A 27,224-nucleotide genomic window follows, 5' to 3' on the forward strand; every position below is an offset into this window, starting at 1 on the left:
ACCACAGAGTTGGAAGGGGACCTTTAAAGGTGATCTCCTCCAACTCCCCTGTAATGAACAGACACCTACAGCTACATCATGGTGTTCAGAGCCCTCTTTCAGCTTGGCCTTGAATGTCCCCAAGGACTGGGCGTCTGCTGCTTCTCTGGGCAACCCGTTCCAGTGCCCCACCACTCTTACTGTAAACAACGTCTTCCTTATATCCAGTCTAAATCTCCCCCCTTTTAGCTTGAGACCATTTCCCCTCGTCCTGCCGCCACAGGCCCTACTAAAGGGTCTGTCCCATTCTTTCTTACAGCCCCCCTCAGATACTGAGGGGCTGCTCTCAGGTCTCCACAGAGCCTTCTTTTCCCCAGGCTGAACAGCCGCAGCTCTCTCAGCCTGTCTTCATGGGGGAGTTGTTCCTTCCCTTGGATCATTCTTGTGGCCCTCCTGTGGACACACTGCAGCAGGTCTGTGCCTCTCCGGTACTGAGGACTGCATCTGGATGCGGTACTCCAGGTGAGGCCTGCTGGCCACGCTGCTTTTGATGCAGCCCAGAATACAGTTGGCTTTCTGGGCTGCGAGGGCACATTGCTGACTCATGTCCAGCCAGCCATTCACCAGTACCCACAGGTCCCTTTCAGTAGGGCTGCACTCAATCCTTTCATCCCCTGGTTTGTATTGGTAATGGATGTTGCCTGGACTCATGTGCAAGACTTGCATTTGGATTTGCTGAACTTCATGAGGTTCACCTGTGCCCACCACTCAAGCCTGTCTAGGTCCATCTGGATGGTACACCGTCCCTCTGGTGTGTCAGCTGCACCAAGGTTACTGTGTCACCAGCAGACTTGCTAAGGCTGCACTCAGCCCCACTGTCAGTGTCACTGATGCAGATATTAAAGAGTATTGGCCCCAGCACTGACCCCTGGGGAACAGAACTTGTCACTGATCTCCATCCTGATATGGAGCCATTGACTACCACTCTCTGGACTTGATCCTGCAGCCAGTTCTTTGTCCATCAAACAGGCCACCCAACAAATCATCTCTCCAGTCTGGAGAGGAGGATGTTTCAGGGTGCCACATCAAAGCTCTTACTGAAGTCCTGACAGGTGACATCGGTGGCACCTGTCCGTTGACACAGTGGTGTCATTACTGAAAGTCAGTTGGTCTGGTGGGACCTGCCCTTGGAGGAGCCATGCTGGTTTTCCTCCATCACCTCCCTGCCTTCCATTTGCCTTAGCGTAGCGTCCATGATCTTCCCTGGCACAGAACTGGGGCTGATAGGCTGGTAGTTCTCTGGGTCTTCTCTTACGTGTTCAGTTTTTGGCACCTCAGTACAGAAAGGACATGGAGGTGCTGGAACAGGTGCAGAGAAGGGCAACAAGGCTTGTGAAGGGCCTGGAGAATATGCCCTATGAGGAGAGACTGAAGGAACTGGGGCTGTTTAGTCTGGGGAAAAGGAGGCTGAGGAGAGACCTGACTGCTCCCTCCAGATACCTGAAAGGTGCTTACAGTGAGAGTGGGGTTGGTCACTACTCACTGGTTACAGGTGGCAGGATGAAGAGAAATGGCCTCAAGTTGCACCAGGGGAGGTTTAGGCTGGATATCAGGAAACCTCTTTACAGAAAGGGCTGTTAAGCACTGGAATAGGCTCCCCAGGGAGGAGGCCGAGTCACCATCCCTGGATGTGTTTAAAGCCGTTCGGATGTGGTGCTCGGGGACAGGATTTAGCGCAGGGCTGTGAGCCGGGGCAGTGCGGTCAGGCTGTGGTTGGACTCGGTGATCTTTCAGGTCTTTCCCAACTGCGCGACTCCTACGATTCCGTGATTCTTAAAACCGGCCGTGCCGTGTCCGCGTTTCCACTCACGACGGACCTCACCTGTCTGCCGTGACTTCTCGGATCCCAACGGCAGTGACAAGGTGACGATGCCGGCCGGCGTGTTCCATACACGAGCGTCCACCTCCCGCGGTCCGGAAGCGCCGCGTTTCTCCACAGAGCGGCAGCGTCCTGCAGGCCCGGCCAGGGCCGTGAAACCGCCGCACCGCGCCCCGTATCCGGGCCGGGTCCTCCCGCCCCCGCGGCGGAGCGCGAGGTTCTTCCAGGCAACGGAGCGCACGGCGGAGGCGGCGGCTGCCGGGTGACGCATGGTGCCATTGCCGTGCCCTCGGGACCGAGGTCAGCGGGTTGGGACGGGGGGAGCGATCGGGGCGGGGCCGGGCGGAGACGGTGCGTGAGTGGATGTGGGGCCGCGCCTTCCTGCCGCGCTCCGACTCGGCGCCGGGGAAAAAGCTGCATCCGGACCGCGGGAGCGCGTCTGTTTCCGCAGCGCACGGACGGCGGGCGGCGCTGAGGCCGGCAATTCCCGTGCGCGGGCGGCGTGAGCGGAGATTCAGCGGCGGCGCTTTACCGCCGGTCGGAACGCGGCCGGGACGTGGAGACGGATACGCGGCCGCTGCCGGTGCGGTGGGAGGGACGTAGGGATGGCGGAGCGGCGGCTGAGCCCTCCTGAAAAGAACGCGCGCCCGTAAGCGAAACCAAAGGCGGAGCGGGACGCGGCCGAGGGCCGTCCCGGCTCGCGGCACGTCGCGCTGCTGCCCCCGCCCGGCGGCGCTGCTCGGGGGCGGGCGCCCGGCCCTGCGCGCTTCTGGCCGTCCCGCCCGGCGCTTCCGTGCTGCCGCGGGGCGTTCCTGGCTCCGCGCCTCGTTCCGCGGAGGCCGCTCGGACGCTCGACCCTTGTACGAAGGAACCCGAACCGCCCGGTGCGGACAACGCGAAGCGCTGCCCTGCGGCCGCCGAGCGCACCGCGCCCGGAGCGAGAGAATAGGGAGAGAGAACGGAACGGGGAGAGAGAGAACGGAACGGGGAGAGAGAGAACGCCCCGCAGCGCCGACAGCCGCTGCGACACACAGCTTGGAATTTTGTCCTTTTTTTAATATGACATAGTAGACAAATGCAACGTTCAGGCTCAGCTGGGTAACAAAGACATTCCGACGTTACAGTAAAAAGTAAATTGTAGAAAGCAGAGTCTCTATGACAATAAACATGCAGCTTGCAAAAGAAGTAAGGTCGCGTAGTGCTGTGGAAAACACTTCTGTATAGACAGTGCTCGCAGCGCCCACAGCTCAGCTGGCTGCCACAGCATGCACTTAAAGCCGGCAGCGGTTACACATCAGCAGTAGCTCAGGCAGCCGTAACCCCATGTGGTACATAATAAAATCTATTTAACATTACATTCACTAAGTTCAGTTCAGCATCAAGGCACTTTCCTTGTTAAATATCCCCATGTCTTACAACTACGCTTACCGAGATGGACGTGGCGACACAGCCATGTTCACCCTCATCCACTCTGCCCCACAGAAAGCAGGTGCTGAGCAGAGCGCCCACGGCCGCGTGACACCAGAGTCCAGTCTGTTACAAGGCCGCGGTGGGCCAAGCGGATCCACGAACGAATGTGCTTTGCTGTAAGAGCGGCTGCTGTGCGCGGTCCCACAGCTGGCAGTTCCAGAGGCGCAGTGCAGTCGGTGCAGGTCAGGGCAGGAGGAAGCCACAATGCAGCCGTCCACTCGTTTCTCATCTATCAGCACTGTGTGCTCCTGCAGCGCACCCACGTCGGCACTGCCTGCGTCCACCTCCAGGCTGTCTCTGCATGCACACCCCTGCCCCGCGCTGCACGCTGTCAGTTATTCGTTCCTGCCCCGCCACGCTCTGGCCGTAGTCATTAGAGTAGTCTGCAACAAGTCCGTGGCCTTGATGTGCATCCTTGCGCATAGAGTCAGCACTGCTGTGCCTTATGAATGGCTCAGATTGCACAAGTGCTATGAAGGGAACGACAGAGAAAGCAGGTGTATGCGTTCGAGCTTCATCTTAACTCATCCTTTCACTTTTAGGGAAGAGAAACAGGAGTTGACCATCAGCCCAGGGTGGGTGATCCTGCCCTTCTCCAGACCGCTGCTCCGGGCTCCCTGCAGTACGGAGGGCGGTGGTCACCAATGGGCTGCTCCACCGCAGGCGATGCGGTACTTCTGCTACCATAAACTGCTTCCAAATAACATCATTGACAGCAGCTACGGGAATACAAAATGCCTGTATGTATCCATCCTAGCCAAGAGATCAGCGTTGATGGGGAAGTTTTAGGATCCAGCCATCAGTGGAGCTTTTTAATGCACTTCAAGGAATGTACCTAAATAGCAATTAGTCTCAATCACAACAACCATCTCACAGAAGACAAACCAGTCTGTTTAGTCCCTTTTAATGCATATAAAGCACAACTGAATGCGTACACATCTTGGAGGGGCTGACTACACCAGTTCTGGGTTGCTCTGGAGTTCTAGATCCTATTGAAGTCGATAGGATAGCAGCATATACTGAAGTGGGTCTCAGGGTATTTAAGACCTGGCGTTAATTGATATGTTACCTAAGTTAAAGCAGCACGACTCCCACACTCCCTCAGTGTGCTCATGTAGGTTTCAGCCAGCTGGTGGTGCTCACAATTTATGGTCAGATCCTAAGCTGAGAACCAGAGCAGCCTTTGTGAGCAAGGGGCAGCCAAAGGGACGTGGCCAAAGTTTCTGCACATCTGGATAAGTTATCACTTTGCTGGGCTGCTGTCAGACCGATCAGCCTACCACAGACAGTCCTAAACTAACTTAAGAACGTTTCTGCTCTGCTGTCCTTTGCCCTGTTAGCCCGAGGCTTAGCAGGTAGTTTAGCTTACAACAGTAAGCACAAACACAGCCTTTTTCACTGCAACAGAAGATATTCCCATGCCAAGTGCCATGGAAACAAGCCAACACAGCCACAGCATCAACCCCACCAACCGCCTGTTCTAGCAGAGCACACTGAACATCACTACAGAAATAACAAGCACTTTTCTTGCACGCAGAGGAGGAGTTTGGTTAGTCTGTGCCTGAAAGCAGCTCCAAGTGTGATAATACAGGAGAAACAAGTCCTTATTCACTGCCCCTACCTGCTGAAGACAAGCAGGATGCTTTCCTCACCTTTTATCACATCCCTACTTGACAAATTCCCGTCTGGGAAATCAAGATGGGCACTAAAGTGTCAATAGTAACGTGTAATTTTATTTTAATAATGCCTTTATTTTGTAAAGTGCACCACAGCTATTGGAAAAAAACATAAAAAATAAAAGCTTTTCCTTTAGTTCTCACATTCAGGCCAAATTCAGAGAATTTCGGTGGCTTGCTAAAATGCATGACATACGCTCTAAAACCTGTGTGTAACTCTCAGATACAACCCTGTTGCTGTAATGCAAACTAAATGCAAAACCAAGTTAAACCCACAGACTGCACAGCACAGCACTCTGGCACAGAGCTTTATGGAGCTGTGAGCAAACCTCTTACTCTGGCTTTCTGTGGCTTCCGTAGGCTGTTCACCCACAAGCACCTCCTGCTTCATCTCCACTATTTTATCCCTAGATGCATGCATCAGACAGAAAGACAGAAAGTAAATCTGCCATGCAGAACCCATGTCAGGATGCCCTCCGGTCCAGCTGTGTGCGTTCATTACCACAGACCCATAGACAACAATGAAGTAGGAGTCCAGACGTGACAGACTAGAGCTCTCGTTAGCACTGCCCCCCGAAAAGAGGGAATCACTTCAAGGTTTAACTTACTTTGGAAATGGTTCATGGCTAACAGCAACTGAGAATGAAATGCTTTCCCTCTACATGACAGAAAGAGAATAATAACTTTAGGAACAGCTGAAGTGGTCTCTCAGATACAGCATATGCTACCAAAAGTTAGTACTGCTGGATCACAGATGGAAGATAGCATGTTTAAAGCAACATTCGTTAAAGCAATGTTCAAGCCAAGCAGCCAGACCGTGGCCATAAAAATCGCAGCCCAAAACATTTCAGAGGTCAGCAGAGGGTGAATTAGACAGCATGTGGCTGTAGGGCAGTTCGAGTTAGCACGCACACTGACTTTCCCTTTCACTCTCGGTATCCACAGCCACTATGAAGTTTGATTAAGTAGACACACCTATCCCTGCACAAACTCGCTGCTGCTGCTTTCCAAGAGGAATCTGTTCTGACAGCAGAGCGCTCCTTCAGCCTTTGCAAAACCAGACACGTCTTCCTCGTGACTGCACAGCTTTCATTATGCCTTGCGCTCTGCAGGCGGAGGCTGAATGTGCTGAGGCGGCAGGAAGGAAGGTGGTCTGTTCTGAAGTACAGTTACAGTAACCTGCAACATCACATTGGAAAAAAAGTGCCCCGACATGAAAAATACTGTAAGCAGAAAGGAACTGCAGAATATTGCATACAATGCTACTGCAGCTTAAGAACTCCGTTTTGAGGAGTCCAAACAGCAATACTCTGAATTCACCCCAGCACTGAGCTGCTTCGAAACAAAAGTGTAAGAGATGAACATCACATCATGCTTCCACCTGTGGAAGGCCTTTAGCAACTGCTCTGCAGGACAGGAGCATCACAGCACTGGAAGGTTCTGGAGGTCCCCCTATTGCTGAAGGAGAATTAAAACTCTCATTTCATTCTCACAGAACAGCACGTAGTGTTTTGAATGAAGGTTATTAGTGTCAAGTTAGAAAAGCTGACTAGACTAAGTTAAGAAAAACATCTCCACGAGTGTCATAAAATGTCATCATTAGGGAAGAGGGTTATATTAATGCAATTGTATGTACCTTTAATAAAACACAGACCATCTGAACAGGGCTGAACTGAGACGTGAGGAATGTTAGCAGCCACAAATATTATCTGTGGCTTATGCTGGATAAGAGATTCCTGTTGTCAGTAACTGTCAATTTCAGGGCAGTTGCTTTTCTTTTTCCCTGAGCACTTCAGTGACTTGAGCGCTTTGGTTTTTGCTGTGGTCTGTTTCAAGCAAGTCCTGTAGTATTAATCTTCATAGTCAGTCAGGAAGAAGATCCTATTCCCCATCTCCTGGGCAGTTATAAGGACAGTGAAATCCGTCAGCCCGTTATCTACCCCTCAAGTAGTGCACTGCCAAAGGGGCACATGTAATACAAAGGCAATTAACGTGACCGGAGAGATGCAGTATGACCAGAAAGCGACTGGGGATCAAAAATCTTTGACTAATTCCTCATCTGTGTTTTCATATGGATTTAACACTAAAACACAAAGACTGAACTGCTGTGCATCCAGTAGCAAGGCACACTTTTAGGCCAAATTATTATATACTTCATGTGCAAGCATATCTAAATATAGAGAGAGTATCAGTGACTATAGTAGCACTCGAGTCAAGAAATCATAGCATTTTACCTGCACACCATCACAACTTCTATGTAGGTTTTAAATGGGGATGCATGATTTGCATACTGAGTTTGGTAAGTCTGAAACTGTGACACTGGGCCAAGTCAAAATTCAGAAGGTTGGTCAAGCTATTGAAGTGTTTGTACGGTATCTTTATGCTGTAGAATACTGAACTTCAGTCTCGTTTTTGCACAAAGATGCTCCAAGCAACCAAAGCTGGCTTTTTAGGCTTGTACACTGTCACAAATCAAAGTATTTTCTTCTCGGAGGTCTGTTGGCCAAAGTGATTAGTTGAAACTTGCTGTTTTCAATCGTGTAAATCTGATACGACAAGACAAAAAGCAAGGTAGCACATAGGCTTGTTCAGCTTTTCAGACAAATATGATTTCATGTAGTGCATAAAAGTAAGTCTCCAGTAGGTCTGGACTGCAGATTTTCCACGGAAACATAGTCCTTATTGTTCTTTGTCAAATTATTCTTCTAATCCCAATATTTCTATCTGCATTCAGATAAAAATACCTAGCTTAATTTATCAGGAACACAGGAAAAAAAAATGTGAACAGGCACTAATGAAGGCCTAATACAGCCAGTCTCTTCTCTCACTGAGGCACATAACCCCCTTGTCTCACAGTCTGCGGGAGGTAACTCTTTGGCATTTCATCAACTGATGGTTCGTTTCCCTCCACTGTTTCAGGCCTCACAGTTTGTCCTTCAGTACTTGTCTGTAAAACATCTGGCAGAGCAGCTTCCTGGGTATTTTCTTCCAGCTCAAAGCCTAGAGGCTGTGGACTCTGACCTGAGATCTGCAGTTGTGCAAACCCAGCGAGATCCTCCTCATTAGCAGAAATAATCTGCTTCGCTCTTTCAAAGAATGGCCTGTCTGTCTTGGTTTCCTCCTGACCACAATTTTGTCTGAAATAATGCTGCCTTTGAGTCATACTGTCACTCCCTCCAGCATGATCCTCTAATCTCTCTTCTGAATCTAGCAGAGGCTGAGTAGATTCAGACCTTGAAAAGACTTGTACAGGTGTTTGATCTCTGTAGCCATTAAGTACTACAGTTGAATACTGCACAGTGCTGGAGGTGTTTTGTGTAGTTTCACCTTCATCACTATCAGAGACACTTTGCCTAGGAGAAGACATGCACGAGGATCCTCCAATACCACTGCTGTGCCCTTCTGAAGTACTTTTTTCCTTTTTGAGCAAATCAAAAGGTTTTAGATCTTGTTCTGAAAAAGACTTCTTGTCATCAGCTTCTATTTCTACGACGCTCACATCTGTAAAACTGCCTTCAGGGTACATCTGATCTTTAGAACTAAAGTTGTGCTGAAAGAAAGAGAAGGATGTTGCCTAAGAGGAAGGTTATTTAAGTTGAAAACAAGCAAAATATTAAATAACTTATTTCTTTTTGTGTAGTAAGTCCAATATTCTTCATACATTTTGCCTCCTCATTGAGTGTGGCAATACCCTCCAACTATCTGCTACAAAATGAAAGATGTAGCTTTATATTCATAATCCCAAAAGTACTCTAAGAACTGCAACTGGATGTGCAAGCTTTGCTCTGATTTTTAATGGTTCTGAAGAACAGAAAACCATTCACTACGCAGTACAGAACATTCTACACAGAGGCCATGCACACATACTCTCAAAAGCATGTTCAACATCTGAACCTAAGATGTTAGCCACAGTTTACTGAACAGAATTTTTTGTCATCCATCCAACATGGGGCACAGATTTTAATGCCACACTTACCATCCATACTTTAGATCTCCCTCTTTCACACTTAACTGTACAAAGTTTTAAGAATCATGAATGGTTTAATTAGAACTTTTTTTCCCATAAAGTGTATAGTAATCGGGGTTTGGCCCTTTGAAATAGTGAACTCAAGCTCTATGCTGTGAACTTGAGCTAAGGATCATACATTTCTAACACTAAATCTATTTGACAATTAAGTTTTCTAGCCATATAATATAATGATGTTGTGAAACTTACATCCAGTCTTATTTCAAACCCTGAACTCTGTGTATTTTAGAAGGAAGAAGACTCTCTCTGGTTAGTTGAGACCTTATGAATTAGGAAAATTAAGGATGCAGAAAAATGAGTATTACCTTGGCTGGAACTTGAGGGGACCACTGAGCAATGTTACTCTTGGATGGATCAGGGACGTTAGGCCAGATATGCTTTTTAATTCTGCAGAAAATTAAAAACAATATTAAAAGATGCACTTTTAAATTCCTATGTGGATTCCACAGAACAAATATTTAGGTAGAAAATATTACCTGTGTTGGTATAAACATACACTTCTGTTACTCTGAGCTAACTATGAATATTACAAGTACAAACAAAGTTTGGACATGTTCCGAGACAGGCTTTCCAAATACAGTCCATTAAGAATTGATTTTAGAAGCAGCAGGGATATCAGAATGAGAAGGGCAAGAAGTTTTCCTTCTAAACCTGAAAGAAAAGTTAGTTGACTGGGGACACGTAAGAGATGCTCTTTGCTGGGGAAAACACTTCAGCTCTCAGCTAAAGCCACAGGGAAGAACTCTGAGGTAAAAACAGCTGGAATAGGACACAATACATCCCACTAAATACTAAATAAGAACTGAGTAAACTTAACATTTGCTAAGACTAAATAGCTTGAATATAGTTAAACCAAATATTCTGTGCTTTATGAAATTAAAGACTTCATTCTAGTCCCATCTGACGACTTATAAAACATTTACACTTACAAGTCACGTTTGTTGAAGCAAAACAAAACTCCAAGGAGTACAATCAACAGGAATGCCAGACACACAGGTACAACTATGGCTTCAATTTCTCCCCTTCCTGAAAACAAACAAACAAACAATCACAAAAAAAAAAACCCAAAACACAAAGAAAAGCATTTACAGCCCTTTTTGGTATAAAAGGAACTCAGCAGCAGCACACAGTTCCTCACAGGCAGGGACATACGAAACCAAACACACAGCATAGCCTTAAGATTCAGCTTCAGAAGAACCTTTTCCCTCTATGAAAAAAAGTCTGTTGGTAAACTTATGAAAAGCTCAGTTCAGTCTAATGCCTTGCATCAATAAAAGCCACAGACTGCTCCAGAGGCTGTAATGCTACAAATAATTTTTACAATGTAGGTAGATACAATTTCTAAGTGAATACATCTGTGGTCCAATTTCAGTGACCCACCAATTGCCATATCAGTATCATGACCAAGTAATTAATGTAAGCCATCTATCAGTTTATTCTGTACATCAAAACATCCTTTACCTACAAACACTTAAATCTGCACTGTTGGCATGTATCCCTTCCCAAATGACGTATATATTTTATAAGTAAACCCTACAAAATGCTTAGGGAAGAGCAGCACTATCCCGAACGAAAACTTAATGTTGCTGCTTTTACCCTTATAAACAGGAAGCTGCACTTATAAATTTAACTCTTCACAGTGAATTTCTGCAGAGAAGTGTAACAAACTAATAGCTATTAAAATAGGACTGTGGAACTGAATAAGGGTGGTAAAGAATGGCATATGCTGACAGGCATCCACATTAGCAGGTCGAGATTCCCAGCCCAACCCTGCAGCTTCGCAGAACAACAGCCGGGAAAATGAAGGCAATCTACTTTCAGATTAAAACCAAGCCTCTAGACACTGTCTTTAAGACCAGAACAGGAGCCATCCAATATCAGATAACAACACAGGGACACTGAGAAAATCCTGTTTACTCACACAAGTGGGCCACTCACAAGAAGCACATCTCAAACCAGCATGTTTGCCACATAAGAAAAATTCAGAAAACATGCAGAAGGAACTGCCCAAAGGAATCGTGAATGAATTCAAATAATAAAAGAAGGTCAAAGATACTTTTGTGTTTGAATGTTGGACAGTTTCTTGCACTTTGTGAGAATGAATAACTGAAATGCCTTTCTTTCTTTCTTTTCTAAATCACCTTCTTCTCCTGTCAGATCAGAAACTGAGCCCTCTATACTACTGCAACATCGATTCCTACTTCTGTGGATTTTTTCCCATTCTTCCTTACCAAACTTCTGTGTGGTAAAAGTAAAATCAGGACCACTCCTGCCTCCTTCATCTGTGTATGCCATCATCCGCACAGTATACAGTGTGTCACTGGTTAGAGAAGAGAGCGTATACTCTGTCTTGGATGGATCCACTGACACGGCTGAAGAGAAGAAAAATATACTAGTTTTCAGTATGGTTTGTTAGATCTCCATAAACACAAAAGCATTAAGACACTACATCTTAAGAGGAAGCTTCTGCAGAATGTGCAGTTGCATGGAAAACACAACCGTCACAGAAAGATTACCAACGTGTACAGTGAGTGCTGAGGTTAATTTGCTTCTGTGCACATTTGAATTTATTCCTTCTTTGTGACAATTCATTTCAGAAAGCAAACTCAAAGTAAAACTGAAGCTTAAAGGGCTCTAATACGCAGAATACATAGCTAGCTAGAAAAAGCTATGTGGATAACTAGAAGCATAAGTAAACTGCCCTTCTTATGTAGATCTCGAAAACAAAATAAAGCAAAACACCTTTCTACAACGTAATCTCCCTGTCTGTGTCTGGAGCTCATACAGACTATGAAGCCAAAATGCAGCTTTAAATAAATAATCAATTAAATAAATATTCCTTCACAGACTGAATGGCCTAGCTTCATCTTGACAGCCTCAGAACCGCTGAGGTTGGCAGGAACCTCCTGTGTTACAGTTTGTGCCCATCTTGTTACACAACCTCCTTGTTCTGTATTTAGATAGACAAATGGGAGTACAGTAACTGCCAATCAGCTTTCAGAAACCAAACTCAGTACCCACTCATACACAGACTGCACGTGCTTAATTCTTTATTGCTAACTTTTTTCTGTTCACTGCATGGGAGAGCTGTACCTCTAACATCAGCTTTATATCATCAGAATAAGACTGTCAAACACACGTGAGTATGTTTCTCATTTTCTAGGAACATGCATTAGGAAGGAAACAACAGATTGAGCACTTCAACACCACAAAGCATGTCTTCCTTCTGTTACCTGTTTCATTTCCATCGACAGTTTTGTACAATATTGTGTAACTTCTGATGAATCCATTTTGCTCATCTACTGTGAGATGGTTCCATGTCAAAACAGCTTCAGCTTTTCCTACTTTCTTTGTCTGAACAGTTGGTCCTTTTGAAGGACCTGTAATGGTAGATGAACGAGATGAACGTTAGTTTCTACTGCAGATCCTTCCATCCATAAAAGTAGTGCATTAATGAGAACTGGATTGCTATTTCATAAAAACTTCAGTAGAATAGCTGGACTAACTTATCTACAAAGCATTATTTTAAGACAACACATGATTTTCAGGCTATGTAGCAATTTCAAAGGAGCTTTAAAGGGAATATCTAGAAAAATGTATGAAAAAGCAACCAGATGAGATCACACAAAGTCTTCCACTGAAGTCAACTAGTCTTGACTTCATACACGGTATCTAAAATAAATCAAAGAACTAACACTATGTTGATAAAGTAACAAAATCCTGTGCCAAATTCTCTGATAAAAGCTGGAAAACTGCATATTAGCAGAATGGATGTTAACAGAGGGGACGAAAACAATTACATCAGATGCCCTTACGTGTAGGGCTACTTTTAATTATGCAGTTCACATGAAAGCAAAGGTTTCACTACTTTAGCCAAGATGTCAGCAAATGTGCTCCAAGGTGACTCTTGTACTTACGATCCTGCTGAAGGTAAGCCTTCACAGACTGTCCACTTCCCTGGCCATCAGCATACAGAGGGTACACAGTTATCAAGTAACACTTGAATGGTTTAATGTCACCTAATAAAGGGAATTTTAAAATATGTTGTTTCAGAGAGTTAAATTTCTCACTATCTACCTCATTTACTTTAGATGCAGGGTCCCAAGACTTGCCTTTTTGTTAAATGGCCTTATAACTAATGCTGTTATTCTAGAGCTCATTTACATATTGCTCTGAAGAAGTAGCTATGTGAAAAATAAAGTGGTTCACTGAAGTATAAGCAGACTTAATAGAATTTTGGCTTTCTTTCTAATTTATTCTAATTAAGCCTTTAGCTGTCTGCAACACTGAATCACAGAATTATACATGTGAGCTATTGATCATGATCTGAACAGAACTGTGAAGTTGATTGAGTTTCATTGTTTGACCTAAAGATGCATGACAATTCAATTTGGAAGGACCTCAGCCTTTTTACCATTTCAGTTGTTCCCAAGAATGAAGAGATTAAAAGCAAAATGCAGATAAGAGACTTTTTTTAGCATAACATGAATTTCAAAATGTAAAAACTAGTTAATTTGGCAAAAATATTGATATTTCCACATGGTTATAAATGGTTATAAACTAAGAGTAGCCCTTGCATTATCCCAGATTCCCATCCTACGAAGAGAAACCAAGTTACCATAAATATATTCTTCCCTTTGAGAATATTCACTAGGTTTTTAGTTCTACAAGATATTTGCAAACTTGTAAGCTAAGTACCTTTTAAGTATGTTCCTTGAATGCTTCCTGGTTCTATCTGCCACTCTGTGATGCAGTCTGAGCTGTTGGACATCAGACACCATTCAATCACGTATTTAAGAACATTATTAGGAGCAGTCCATCCTACCCACAATTTGCCATCTTTAGGTAGTGTTCTCATATTCTTCACAGGAGCTGGAATGAAAGAAAATGGAAAAGTCCTAAATTTTGACATTTCTTCCACCAGATAGTCAAAATAGCAGCTGTCTTGTCAAATGTGGATACTTTTGATTATTGTAATAGTTACAAGTTGACAGAATCTAAGAAAATGTTAGTCATTTGCTGAAATTAAGGAACTTACATCTGAATTTGTATCAGAGAGACAAACAATAATATTCAATAACTGTAAATCAGACACACTTTTTCTTCTACACAGCAAGTTGTCTTATTGCACAGTAAAAAGTTACCATATTTCTTCCAAACTAAAGGGTCTATATCACAGCAAAATCAAACATACAGACCTTCTAAATTCCCATTCCAATGCTGAATATGCTCATGTATCTTACCAGGCCCTTCTAGCTACAATACTACTATGCTGAAGCCTATCTTTAGTTGGGTCATTTAGTAGTTTTCGAATCTGTGGCTCTCCCCCAGTGTTTACGTACCGAGTATCAGACCCCTTGGATTATGCAAAAGGCTAGATTCAGCAGATGTGCTACAAGATGTGCTATAAGCAGAAACCAGCTTGCATTTACTACTAACAGTGCACAATAAAAGGAACATGATAAAAAGGAAAACGAACAGAGTCGTCTGTTTCCACCATTTCACAATATACAGGAAACACTGGAGGGTAAGACAAGGGCAAGAGCAGAAAAGGGAGGTGGGTGGGAGGGAATACCACAAAGCAGAAGGAAGAAGAACAATAGCTAAACTGGACATACACGAAGTAGATGACACTTGCTTCCCCAAATATTTTATTTTTAGAAAACAGAAATGCCTGCTATTCTAGAAGAAATAAAATAGAAAATACAGTGCAAGTTGCTCTGTGGACCAAAAAGAACTGTGAAATAGCACTCAAAACTTGCAATGAATTAACGAGTGCCTAAATTGCCATGAATCCCAGCATACATAGGTTGCTTAAGAAGTAATGCCTCCTATTTTTTGGTGAGGTACTCAGCTCTGGAACAGACACGTTCTGTGCTGAAGCAGGGAACTGCCTTGGCTGGTTGAGGGGCAGCCCTGTCAGGGAGCAGCTGCTGTTCTCTGCATAGGAGTGCTGTGGAGATGAAGCCAGGAGCAGCAGCAAGGTTACCCACTGCCTGTGTAAAACCTGCCACACAGCAAATCTATCCATGGTCTCCTCTAGCCAGAAAGCTTTGGCAAGTAAGAATGTGCCACAGGCAGCTCCCTGCTGAGACTAAGGGAGGGCCCTGTATGTCAGACCGACACTGCCCACAAGGAAGTGTGCTGCTTCCCTGGGGTCCAGTCAGGGATATTTCCAGGAAACTTCCTAGTCTGATTTGCCCCTCTATTATCTTTTACAGATAGTTCAGACCGGCAGTAATGAAGTTGCTGAGAGAAGCTTGAGGATTATCTAAAAGGACTTATCTAAAAGGGACTGGGGCAGTTAGTGGATGGAATGGGCAACACAGGTTGTATTTTCCTCTATCCCTTCAGTGGAAGCAAATGATACTTAAAGGAGCAGGAATACTGTGCCATTAGCAGCCCTTGCTCTCATGGGGGATGTCAACTTCCCCGATAAATGCTGGAAATACAATACAGCACAGAAAGAGCAATCTAGAAGGTTTTTAGTGTGTACGGAAGATAACTTCCTGATGCAGCTGGTACGAGAGCCTACCATGGAAGACACCCTGGTAGACTCTCATCTACCTGCAGGGTCACAAAAGATCCAGGGAACTACAGGCCAAGAAAAGTTACAGAGCAGATCATCTTGAGGGAGATCACATGGCATCTGTGGGACAGCCAGGGAATCAGAGCCAGCTAGAACAAGTACATGAAATGCAGGTCCTGCTTGACCAACCTGACCTCCTTTTATGTCCAAGTGACTTGCCTGGGAGATGAGGGAAAGGTTGTTGATGTTGAAGGTAGTCTACCTAAGCTTCAGCAAAGCCTTTGACAATGTTTCTCGTACTCCTGGAGAAGCTGGCAGTCTATGGCTTGGACAGATATGTTATTTGCTGCTTAAAGAACTGGTTGGAAGACCAGGCCGAGAGTGTTGATTAATGAAGCTACATCTAGCTGGCAACCAGTCATGAGTAGTGCTCCCCAGGAGTAAGCACTGGGACCTGTCCTCATGATGACCTGGATGAGGCCTTTAAGCGCAGCCCCAGTGAACTTGCAGATGACACCAAGTTAGCAGAAAGTGTCAACCTGCCTGGAGATAGAACAGCCCTACAGAGAATTCTGGACAGGCTGAATAGCTGGGCTGAGGCCAACTGGACCGATACTTGACTGAACATGAGCCAGCAGCATGTCCAGGTAGCCAAGAAGGCCAACGGGATCAAGGCTTGTATCAGAAATAGGGCTGCTAGCAGAGGCAGGGAAGTGATTATTCACCTGTACTCAGCCATGGTGAGACTGTACCTCAAGTACTGCATTCAGTTTTGGGCCCCTCACTATAAGGAAGACATCAAGGCCTCAGTGTGGTCACAGAAGGGTAATAAAGCTGGTAAGGGTTCAGGAGCACAACTCTCATGAGAAGCATTTGAGGAAGATGTGATTGTTCAGCCTGGAGAAGACGAGGCTCTCTGCAACTTCCTGAAAGTGAGGTGAATGTTGGCTTCTTCTCCCATGTAACTAGCAATAAGACTAGAGGGAATGGCCTCAAGTTGCACCACAGGAGATTCAGGTTGGATGTTAAGAAATACTTTTTCCACTTAGAGAGTGGTCAGGTGCTGCAATGGGCTGCCCAGGGAAGTGGTAGAGTCACGGCCCCTGGAGGTGATCAAGAAACATTTAGATGCTGTACTGAGGGACATGGTTTACTGCGAAATATTGGTGATTGGTAGATGGTTGGACTGGATGGCTCTTCAGTGTTTTTTCCAACCTTAGTGATTTTATGATTCTATGATTCATTTCCATGGAAACTGCAACATTTACAAAGAGGACAATAACATTTGATAGAGCAAATAGCTATAAAACACTGTTTTTTGAGCATAGTTAACACCATTAGCTGTGCCTCTTCACCAATGATGAAAAAGAGCTCACATGCTGTGCTTTTAAAAAAAAATAAAAAAATAATGCATAACTGTCTGGAACATGGCTCATCTGGAACAGTGCTGTTACCATAGCTGAAATGCACCACTCACCACCTCACTGTGCTCATATTCACTGTTTGGTCTCCATAACTGTTCAGCAAGTGTTGACAAATGTCAGTGAGTAAAATTTTTTTCTGCATGGAGGAATTCAATGACACATCTTTGCTTCATAAGCACTTCCATGTCATATGCCAGTTTGTCACACTTTTCCTCTGCTGCCACCAGTCACACAGCAACAAAATGTAAAGGAATATTGGTGGGAAAGTTCAATTTTTACATCCACCCCACCCACCAACATCTGACTCTGATGTCATGGACCAGCACTCTAAAACAGGAGGCATTACTTTCAGAAGAGCCCTTGTTCAAACTGCAGAGATTAGAAGGGGTTAAGAGCACACATGCATTTAGCAGTATTACAATTGTATGTTAATGTAAAAGGTGTAATTTTACAACACTGAACATTTTTTATAAGAAGTCACAGATTCTACTATTCTGTGCATTTGAATGTTAGAGACATTATTGTAATGCTAACCTTTTGAGTTACTTGATGGAATAAGTAGAACTGATGGAGGGGATGCCCCAACTCTGTTATGGGCAATCAAAGTCACTTCATAAGTTCCATTTGGCAGCTTTAATGTAAGGCTGGTGGTAGTAACGTTGTACCTCCATGGTGGATGGGAGAGGGGTGGTTTAGCTCTGACAGTTACTTCATACTGCAAGATGACTCCATTGGCTTCAAATGGCTCTAGTGCCTGTTAGAAATATATTTTTTTAGATTATATCAATACTGAACAAATGTGATTAGCTTTGAAGCACAGTTTGATGGTTTAGAACTGAGAGAAAGACAAATTACATATATGATTAAGAGAACTGCAAATAGCTTTAAAGTTCATTTCTGTAAAACAGTACTCTCTAGAACTATTTCTTTTTAAAATCTTGCTTGACTCATAATCCTATACAGCAGTCTAACAAAAGCACCTCTGTCAAGACTTCAGACCATGTGTGGAAAAAACATGCATTTTGTGCAACTTCACAACACAATGTTGCCAAAAGAATTTCATGTTATAGGCTGGGTTGATCTTAAATGCAGAACAGCATGAGCAATTTTATTATAAGTAAAAAAATATTTGTATCTGTATTATCTGGAACAATATTAGCTATCAGGGAATATAGAGAAAAATCTTAAAGAGGGTAAACTTAAGTAGCACCATTTTTCCAATTCTAAGTTAATTAATAACATCAGAGTGGCATGTGACATACAAGTTAAATCAGAAAAGGATCCATATACAGGGAAGTTCACGTAAGGCATGTATCAACAGGAAAATACTAATAAAACAAAGCTAAATTAAATATAACAGGTCAGAAACCAGAAGAAAGCAGGAGACGGACTGATGGTTGTATTCACTTTCACAGCTTGGGGTAATCAGTGGCCTACTCCACGCGAACACACAGAGCTGTAATTAATAAGTTACATCTCTGGAATATCTCTAGGGTTAATGGATTTTGCAGCTGAAGGATTCCTGCATGATACATCAGAAGGCATCATATCAAACTGTACTATGTGCAAGGGAATTTCCAGTTCCACACATTGGCCATGTAGACAGCAATTTGGAAATCTTCAAGTGGATTCTGGATTACTCACAGCCTTAAAATCTTACTTTCAGCACACTTAATAAGAAGTTATGAAAAAATTTAAGTCATTTTTTGTATTGATAACTGTTCCATTACAGATATCTACTAAGTCTGTTGAGGTACATTTACACACACTCATTTTTATAATAATATTCAATTTTTGCAGTTTAGTACATTGTTTTACCTTCCACATCAGTCGTACTGTCCAAAAAGCTGGTGAGGGAGATGCATCAATGGTCCTCCATATGGCTGGCCCTTTAGATGGTTCTACAAAAACAATAAAATTGTTCCCTTATTTCCCTGAGAAGAAAGAAGGCTTAGGTATGTTGAGTGAAACAGCTTCATGGAAAGGCTTCTTGAAGGGATGAATGAAATACCAGTTCTGCTCCAAACACATGATATCAAAGAAAGCAAGCACCACCAAAGTGAACATCAGTGACAATGGCCAAACTCAACAGGGCTGAGGTGCAGCTAAATCTACATTGTGCAGCTTGTGTTCAGAAGCACAATACCACTCTTCTGCACCTTGTTTCACTTAGTAACCACTACACCTTCCCTACCACCCAACATCAAGTCACTTCAAAATGGCAACTGCAAAATAGTTAATGAGGAGACTGGTTTCTCCCACAAAAAAAATACCCTTTTATTATAAAAAGGTAGGAAGAATTTGAATAACAGAACTGCAGTACTCTGTGTACAATGCTACAACAGTTTCTGGTGTCAGTACCATTAAAAATTTAAGTAGTACTTCCATTGTTAATTTCATTTCAATGCAGAATGAATCTATTACAGTGCATAAAGCAAGAAAAAGTGGCCAATTCTTGGCAAGGACTTTAATCACAAGAGAAAAAATAAGTCTTGAAATGCATTTACATTTATAATCTCACTAGGCTGTGTTTGTGTGGGAGTTCTTTTATTGCATTTTCAGTGTTAATAATTAAAAGGTTTGGCAGTTTCATATCTAAAAAGTAAAGTCAAGTATACAGGGTACATCTTGCTTCTTTTACTCTACATCAGGAGGAAAGAACTGGGAACTGACAAGCAAGCTCTTAGTCTTATTTCAGTACATACCTTTGATCCATGGAAAATGGATGGTAGATATCTATCTCACTTAATGAAGATCATGACTGCAACATGACTTGCCTCATGATCTTTTCCTACTTTAACACCTTGACTCTCAGGCAAAAATAAAACACTGATGCTTGATCACTAGTTTTTTTTTTTTTTTTTTTTTTCCTTGCAGAGCAGGCTGCAACAGCCAAGCAGCAGTGCAGTCTATCTAGTAAACAGGAAATCTGAAATTCCCATTGCTCAGTTTGAGCAGTAGAACACACTCCTCTTCCATGCAATAGAAAGCAGAAAAGCACTGTCACTGAAGCTGAAAAAAAATGGCTAGGATATTGAAAGAATATTTTTATAACACCCCCCCAGAAAAAATTAATCTTAGACTGCAGCTGAAAGTCATTTCATACATACGAATTCTACTCTGCTTAATGGCAGGTTCTACCTACAGGGGTTCTTACTGCTCAAATGTAAACTCAACCTAAAACTTCACTTCCTGAGAGCTCAGTTAGGATAAATAAGGAAGGACTTCTGACCCAGTGCAGTAGAACAATAAGCATGAAGTGGTGTTTTGACAACAAAATCCTTGATTGTTTTAACTCTGTTCAGAGACAGATGTACTGAAGTGCTTGCAAGGCACTAAAAAAACTAATTAGAAACCACTGAAGGACGACCAAGAAGAGCACAAGGAAAAAAGGCTATAAGCATAGGGAAGAAAAAAAGACTAATTCAGAAGCTAAACAAATACCACAAAGTGCTTATAGTAATCTGAGAGGAAAAAAAAAAAGGAGGTTCCCTGTCAGTGGTCAAGTATGTAAGCAGAAGTCAGTGCACTGTCTTCATATCGGGTAGGATCATTATGGAATAGATACAAAGCAAATGCTGCAAATTAGAAATGAAATGGAACTAAACCAAACAATGGTTTCAGACCTCACAGTGCAAGAATTGGACAGGAAAGGTTTCTAATAATAACCAAGTTCCTTAAGAAATAAGGCTTAAAATCCCAGCAGTGCTTATTTCTCTTCACAGACAGAAATCAGCACGTGATTCCTAATTCTGATGATGATGACTTACTTGGAAATCAAGCTAGCTTCTAAAAAAAAATCAATCCACTCTGAAGATAACTTATTCTTGCAATCCTCATAAATCACTAGACATACTATTGTAATACAATTATACAGCACACCTCCTCTGCTGTACATAGATACCTTTGGCTACAGTTACTTCTTGTGGGTACAAAATAGATGTTTTCTGAAAAGGATTATGAAGTAAAACGATAAATCATTTCGAATTAGTCAGAATTCTCAGATTACTGCTCAGCATCAATACTATACATTTGTGTCACTGCAATTAATGTAGTAAGTCACTGGGGCATTTTTTGAACACAAAATGCAAGCAACTGCAATTTTCTAGAATGCTGGTGTAACAGTCTTAAACAAAAGATAGTGCCCAAAGTTCAGTTTTCTAATTTGATTACACAGGCAATAATAATGGCATAAGTAACTTCAACACTCGGCCATTTCATTTAACTTTTGCAGCAGACAGCTGTGTAGTTGTTTTCATACAGGTTTTGCTAATAGTGTGAAATTGATTTCCTCATTCAAGCCTTGCACTTAAGTAGAAAAAGGATAAAAACGGAAAGAGAGGCTTCCTGAAGTCCTCTCCTACTCTAGTTACCCTTTGATCCTAGATATTTGCAAACTTATCTAGTTATTTGCAGGAGGTAACACCAGCACTGAAGCTGTAAGCAAACTCAGAAGAGAAAGTTTCACTCTCAATTCATTGGTAAACAACAGAAATACTGACTAATTAGCAAGCAATGCAGAGAAAGAATGAATATTGTTTTCACTAGAAAGTACAGCTAGAGCAATTTTTTTAAACCAGAAGACAGACTGTATTCACACTTACCAAAAGCACAGAAGACCCTACAACAGATTAGTTCACTTTAGCTGTAGCAAGAAACACACTAATACAAGGTGTTTTGATACCAACAGGGATTCAGATTCAAGAGGATAAAATTTTGCACCTCTTAAAATATCTATTTAGCACTCTTAAGTTAGTTCCAGTTCAGTCTAACATATGAGTCATTCAAATGAATGACAAATGTTCAATGGATCACAGAACACTGATGAACATCAACAAAGTCTGGGCTTGTATCTGGAAATGATGGTTTGAATCCTATGGATGAACACAGTGCAGCAGACCTGCTAAGCAGTTTGTACAATTAAACAGCTGTATGCATACATTTAGACTGTGTTTGTTTACACATTTCACTGCTTGCTTTAATAGAAAAAAAATGTAAGGATTCAGTCTTATGTACTAGAAGGTTTTGCAGTAACAAGCACATGGATGTTATTTTAATCTCAGTGTTCCAATAATTACTGCTCAGTTATTGTTTTGCAACTTTGGTTTACAGTTGCTGCAGGAATTGCTAAGGCATAAAATGCTACAAGACAATAAAAATACGTAACAGAAAAATGCTAAGCACATGCAGTATGCTCAACTAATAATTTTGGCAACAACTCAGTGGCAGAAGGCAGCATTCGCTGTACCTAAACACAAACTTGCAGGACTGCCTCATTAGCAGGATATACTGAAATGACTTCCATAAACTGTAAAAGGTAATATACACAGTAGCATAGTGAGGTGTAGTTACTTTTCAAGTAATGTACGTGATCACGAGCAACTGGAAGCAACCAACGCTGCTACGAAATACAAAATGCACTGAATACGCATTTTAGTGGAAGAGACCCAGTGCAGTAACTGTCTCGGTACCATCATCGTGAAGGAATATGACTGAGACTATGATTAAATAGCACAAATATAGAACACAGTTTATTGTAAAGAGACAAACAGCTGACTGGATCATGACAAGGAGCTGAATGGCCATGGCCAGTAAAGTTCATCAGCTGGATGCAGCAGGGATGGATCTTGCACTCTATGCTGAGTATTTGCCCTGCAGAGCTGTGGAGGCTCAGCAGCTTTTTCCCACTAAAGCTGTGAAATTGAAACTTAGTCTACTGGTTAAATGCATTCTATCTTTTGTGTTTGTTAATTGTGAAATATTTGGTGTACATTTAGAGGCTATGCACATCCTAGTGTTAGATACAGAGGTTGGTAGCCCTGCATGTGATAGGGGGGTTGGAGCCTGATGATCCTTGAGGCCCCTTCCAACCCAAGCCATTCTATGATTCTACAGTTCTATGATCATGCTTCTCAAGTCCTTTATGGCAAGACTAAACATGAAATGAACACTGCCCTTTAAGAGCTGCTACAGGTAAAACGTCTTCCTCATTAAGTCACAATAGCAGCAAACCACTGTTCAGCCATATTGCAAAGGGAAAGGATACCTTAAATCTAGATCTATAGGATTTCAACAAAATCAATAACTGTCATAAAAAATGGAAACTGTAACAAAGCAATCATTTTTTTTTTTAATATATATACTAAATATTGCTCAAGTAAAACCATTATTCACATAGGCTCAGTCTTGTTTAAAGTTAGTAATTTATCCACAGTGCTCTCTTTTTATGACCACCCATATCAATGTCTACCCTACTAAGGATGAGCAGCAAGATGTAGCAACTGTGGGCAGAGTATCGTAAATTAGTGGGTGCAAGACACTGCAAAACTAGGCTGTGATACTGTGACACGCAAGAAAGCGTAGCAAATGCAGGAAAAGTTAAAACAGCATTGTATTTACACACTTCAGTGAACAAGAGGCCACGCCTCCATCTGTGTATTTTTTCTTATCAGTGCTTCAGCCTGGAAAACAATCTTGTTCATAATTGATATTAGCTCACTTTACTCGATCACCTCCTTTGCCCTGAGCTGTTCATGACCTAAAGCACTCTGTCTACTGAAAGAAAGGTTTCATAAAAAAATGGATTCTGCTGCAGAATCAAGCTTACATAAATCAAACAACTCAAATGAGCATGCAGAATTTCAGTTGGCTATTGTCAAACTGCATTGCAGTCATATTTTTAAAGTTGGCGATTAGTTTTCATATATTACTTACTATCTTCAGTTGTGACCCCAACTTTTTCTTCACTCCAGTCACTCCAAAAGCCTACTCCATCTTCCTTCATGCATCGAATTGAAAAGACATACTCTGTGTATGGTCTGAGGCCTTGAATGCTGAATGAAGTTCTTGGTGAAGCTGTATCTTCAGGAGGAACCTGTAAGGGAAGGAAGATTGTACAAACTGATCAAAAAATGTAAATTTGAGTTCTGTTCTACTATAGCCTCACATTCAAGAGGAGTATCCATTTCAAACAGTTTATCCTCTATATTACAGGATCAACACAACATTGTTCTTGTCCCTCCTATTTCCAAAAGCTTAAATTCTGAACCACTGATGTGATAGGAGTTCAGTCACAACTCTATGTATTTATCAGGTGTACTATGAAGCATATATGCAAAAACAGGTAAGCAGCTATCTCAGAATAACCTCTCATGTTTCGTTGCTGCTTCTCATATAGATAATTTTCCGTTTTACTTACTACATAAATAACACAAAGTTTCTTCCTTCTCCTGTAACTCCTCTTATTGATATGTGATGCTCAGCAAAGCTCTGAAACAAGGGTGGGTATCTGCTGGATTAACCACTGCAGAATACCTGTGCTAGAAGGAACTTATCAAGTTAGAGAATGCAGGGTCATTACTTCCACTGTTTTGCAGTTGACATGGAAATACTTTGAAAGTCTGACATCTTCCCATTAGAGCAGTGTAGAACTTTGTTAATAAAAGTTTCTTTCCCCATAATTTTTTTTCCTTCAAAGATGACAACTGAATGCAAAAAAAAAAAATAAAAAAATATATATATATATTCTTACTGTATAAGTACAAAAACATATATGGATAACAGATTAATGCTTTTATACACACTGATTCCAGCACAAGTAATCCTACTTGCAAGTGAATGTCTTCGGAGTTTCTTCCATTTTTAATCAAGCAGTTCTATGACTTAATGTCAAATGGGGAAGTTAAAAAAAGACTTAACAGTTCAACAAATTAAGAGATTCTGAAGTTGCAGGATAAACTGTACTGAACAGCATTGCGCAAAATATCAATACCTTAAGTTTTAAATGCAGAGATTTATAGCAGAAGATGTTCCTTGAAAGAGATACACTATCCTAGTCACAGGCAGTTTGCTATGCTACCTGCTCCGACATTGTATTTTGTGAAGTTAAAATCAACTTTTCTTTCAAGATCTTGTGAAATTCAAAATACTTTTGGACCTACATGATGAAACAGAAGCTGGGTTGACTTTTAGTGGAAAAAAAAAAGTTTCTGGAATATTGTTGCTCAGAGAATGCTAAGGGGGAAAAACCTGATAAGCTTCTAACAGTACAGCCAGGGAATGACATAAAAGAAAAAACCTCTCAATGACACAAACATATTATACATGTATGACACACTCTCATTGTTCCCAGTTTTGACTGTGTTGAGCTCAAGGCATGTACGCAGGACAACCAGACTGCTGTACTGCACATACTGTTGTAGCTACAATCAGTTTAAAAAAAGAATCCAGCATTCTAAGTGACATTTAGATCAGAAGTTTTGCATCGACTCTGGTATTTCCATATACAAGTGTTCTAGATGTTCTACATACAAAATCAGCAAAATACACGACAAAACTGAGGTAATAGTAGAGAAGTCCACAAGAAGGGCACTGCACTCTGGACTGCCAAAGAACTTAAGATCACAGCTTTCAGAAATAGGCCAAATAAATTGTTAGGATACCACAGATTGTAAAATGAGATGAAATATTAAGTAAACCTCAGCAGCAGTTCAGCAAATGGCCAGGTTACAGCAGAATAGTCACAAGAGGCATTCTTGTTACCTGCATCCAGTTTGTATCACTACTGATTCTGTAACGAATATTGAATTTTAGTTTCATCACAGCTGCTGAAATCCGGTTCTCCCAGGAAAGCTTCAGAACAGTAGGCAGTATTCCTGAGTTGACTGATAGATTGTGCGGAGGCAGTGGTTTGACTGGAAGAGAAGAAGTTGGTCATCCCTGCAGCTGCATTATTTTTCCATGCCTCTAGCAATTAGCACACTGTGCTGCAACACTGTCATTAAGGCCTGCAACACTCCCAAATGGCTGCTATTTAACAAAAATTTCTAAAGCAGGCTACACAAGAACTTCAGGCTCTAAAAGCAGTCATATCTCCCAAATTCTGAATTTCTTCAGCACAGTTCAAGTTCCATTCAATAATACTTGGAAGTGTTACATTTACAATGAAAAATATTAATGTAGCTATTTTGCAATATATACAGGAACAGAAGTCATGCAAGATTTAATTAATAGGGATATTGATTACCAATCTCTATGGGATCAAAAACAAGACGATCAGATTCAGCCTTCCCAAGAGCATTTGCTGCTTCTACCCAGACCTCCAGGTTAACAAAGAACTGGACATCAGAAATGGTACAGGAATTATTTAAGTATCTCGGTATGCAGTCAGGAAAGCTTTCTCGTGACCTAAATAAAGAAAAGCATGTAAAATTTTATTTGCACTAGATTTTTTAAATTAAAGTTTTCTAGCTATCCATACATTCTACAACACTAATTACCAAAGCACTTTAGAAGAACCAGGGGAGATGGGAAGCTGTGGGCAGTTATTCCCAGGGGGGGAATACAAATCTGTTCTGCTTTACATGAGAAGAGGCCATTTGAATGAGTTTGAAAAACATTTTAATTTGACTTCACAGGATAAATTTTTGCTGAAGATTAGATTCGACTGTGGACCAACAAGACTGAGTTCTTCAAGAATACATAGTAGAGAACTACAAAATTTAATTATCATATGCTGTTTTCTTTGCATGTTTAGAATGGCAACATTCTAACAGAACCATCATCTAAGAAAAACAGTATGTTTTTTGGGTCCACCCACATCACAATTAGGTGTACTACACTGAAACCATGCTAGTTATATACTTGAACAAAAAAATTAAGATGCTGCTGATGCAAAATGAGTATAGTCGTTAAATTTCAAGTTGGAATTCTAAATTACTGTAAGCTGCTTTAGCCCCATCCTCCCCTCAAAAACAGGCAGCAATATTTCAGAACACTGAATTTAAATGTGGTTTCAAAGTATTGGTTGGACTTGATGATCTTCAAGGTCTTTTCCAACCTGAGTAATTCTATGATTCTATGATTAAATAACTTCAAGGAAGTTTGGTTTAGTGTACAAAATTTGCTTAAAATTATTTAGATATTGTATACAGAGATACTTACCACCTATATTTCAACCTAAAATGTGTGTCCAGGAATGTAGGCCTTCCAGGGTTCCACGTGCATTTCATAGGATATGTGAGTTTTGACACCTGATTCACAATACAACTTAAGTTTTCAGGCTTCTCTGGGGGCACTGTACAGAAAGAATTAGCAATAATTAATACATATATATATTTTACCATGTACACAGTTCAGTAAGAATCATGCTACATGTCCTGTTATAGCAACTTCAGAAAGCATCTGAGTACTTTTAGTCACATGTATTTTTAAAGGAGGGGGAAAACCAAAGTTATTAAGT

General features: G+C 42.0%; 1 protein-coding gene across 3 annotated transcripts in view; it reads right to left on the reverse strand.

Moving 5' to 3' along the window:
* Positions 1–2,895: 2,895 nt before the first annotated feature.
* IL6ST (interleukin 6 cytokine family signal transducer) overlaps positions 2,896–27,224 on the reverse strand; it is a 36,186-nt gene continuing 11,857 nt past the window's right edge. The window contains exons 4-16 of one of the 3 annotated variants that reach the window (XM_072359821.1): positions 26,927–27,059; positions 26,010–26,170; positions 25,526–25,677; positions 23,699–23,858; positions 18,803–18,885; positions 17,519–17,738; positions 13,730–13,903; positions 12,949–13,050; positions 12,265–12,411; positions 11,263–11,403; positions 9,961–10,057; positions 9,337–9,418; positions 2,896–8,554 (exon numbers count right to left, since the gene is read on the reverse strand). In XM_072359821.1, coding sequence (XP_072215922.1) covers positions 7,829–8,554; positions 9,337–9,418; positions 9,961–10,057; positions 11,263–11,403; positions 12,265–12,411; positions 12,949–13,050; positions 13,730–13,903; positions 17,519–17,738; positions 18,803–18,885; positions 23,699–23,858; positions 25,526–25,677; positions 26,010–26,170; positions 26,927–27,059 — 2,378 coding nt within the window. In that variant the 3' untranslated portion in view covers positions 2,896–7,828. The remainder of the gene's footprint in view (positions 8,555–9,336; positions 9,419–9,960; positions 10,058–11,262; positions 11,404–12,264; positions 12,412–12,948; positions 13,051–13,729; positions 13,904–17,518; positions 17,739–18,802; positions 18,886–23,698; positions 23,859–25,525; positions 25,678–26,009; positions 26,171–26,926; positions 27,060–27,224) is intronic. The other 2 variants (XM_072359822.1, XM_072359823.1) reach the window with 2 other exon arrangements.

The sequence above is a fragment of the Excalfactoria chinensis genome, chromosome Z (assembly GCF_039878825.1).
Source record: "Excalfactoria chinensis isolate bCotChi1 chromosome Z, bCotChi1.hap2, whole genome shotgun sequence".
Classification (NCBI taxonomy): Eukaryota; Metazoa; Chordata; class Aves; order Galliformes; family Phasianidae; genus Excalfactoria; species Excalfactoria chinensis.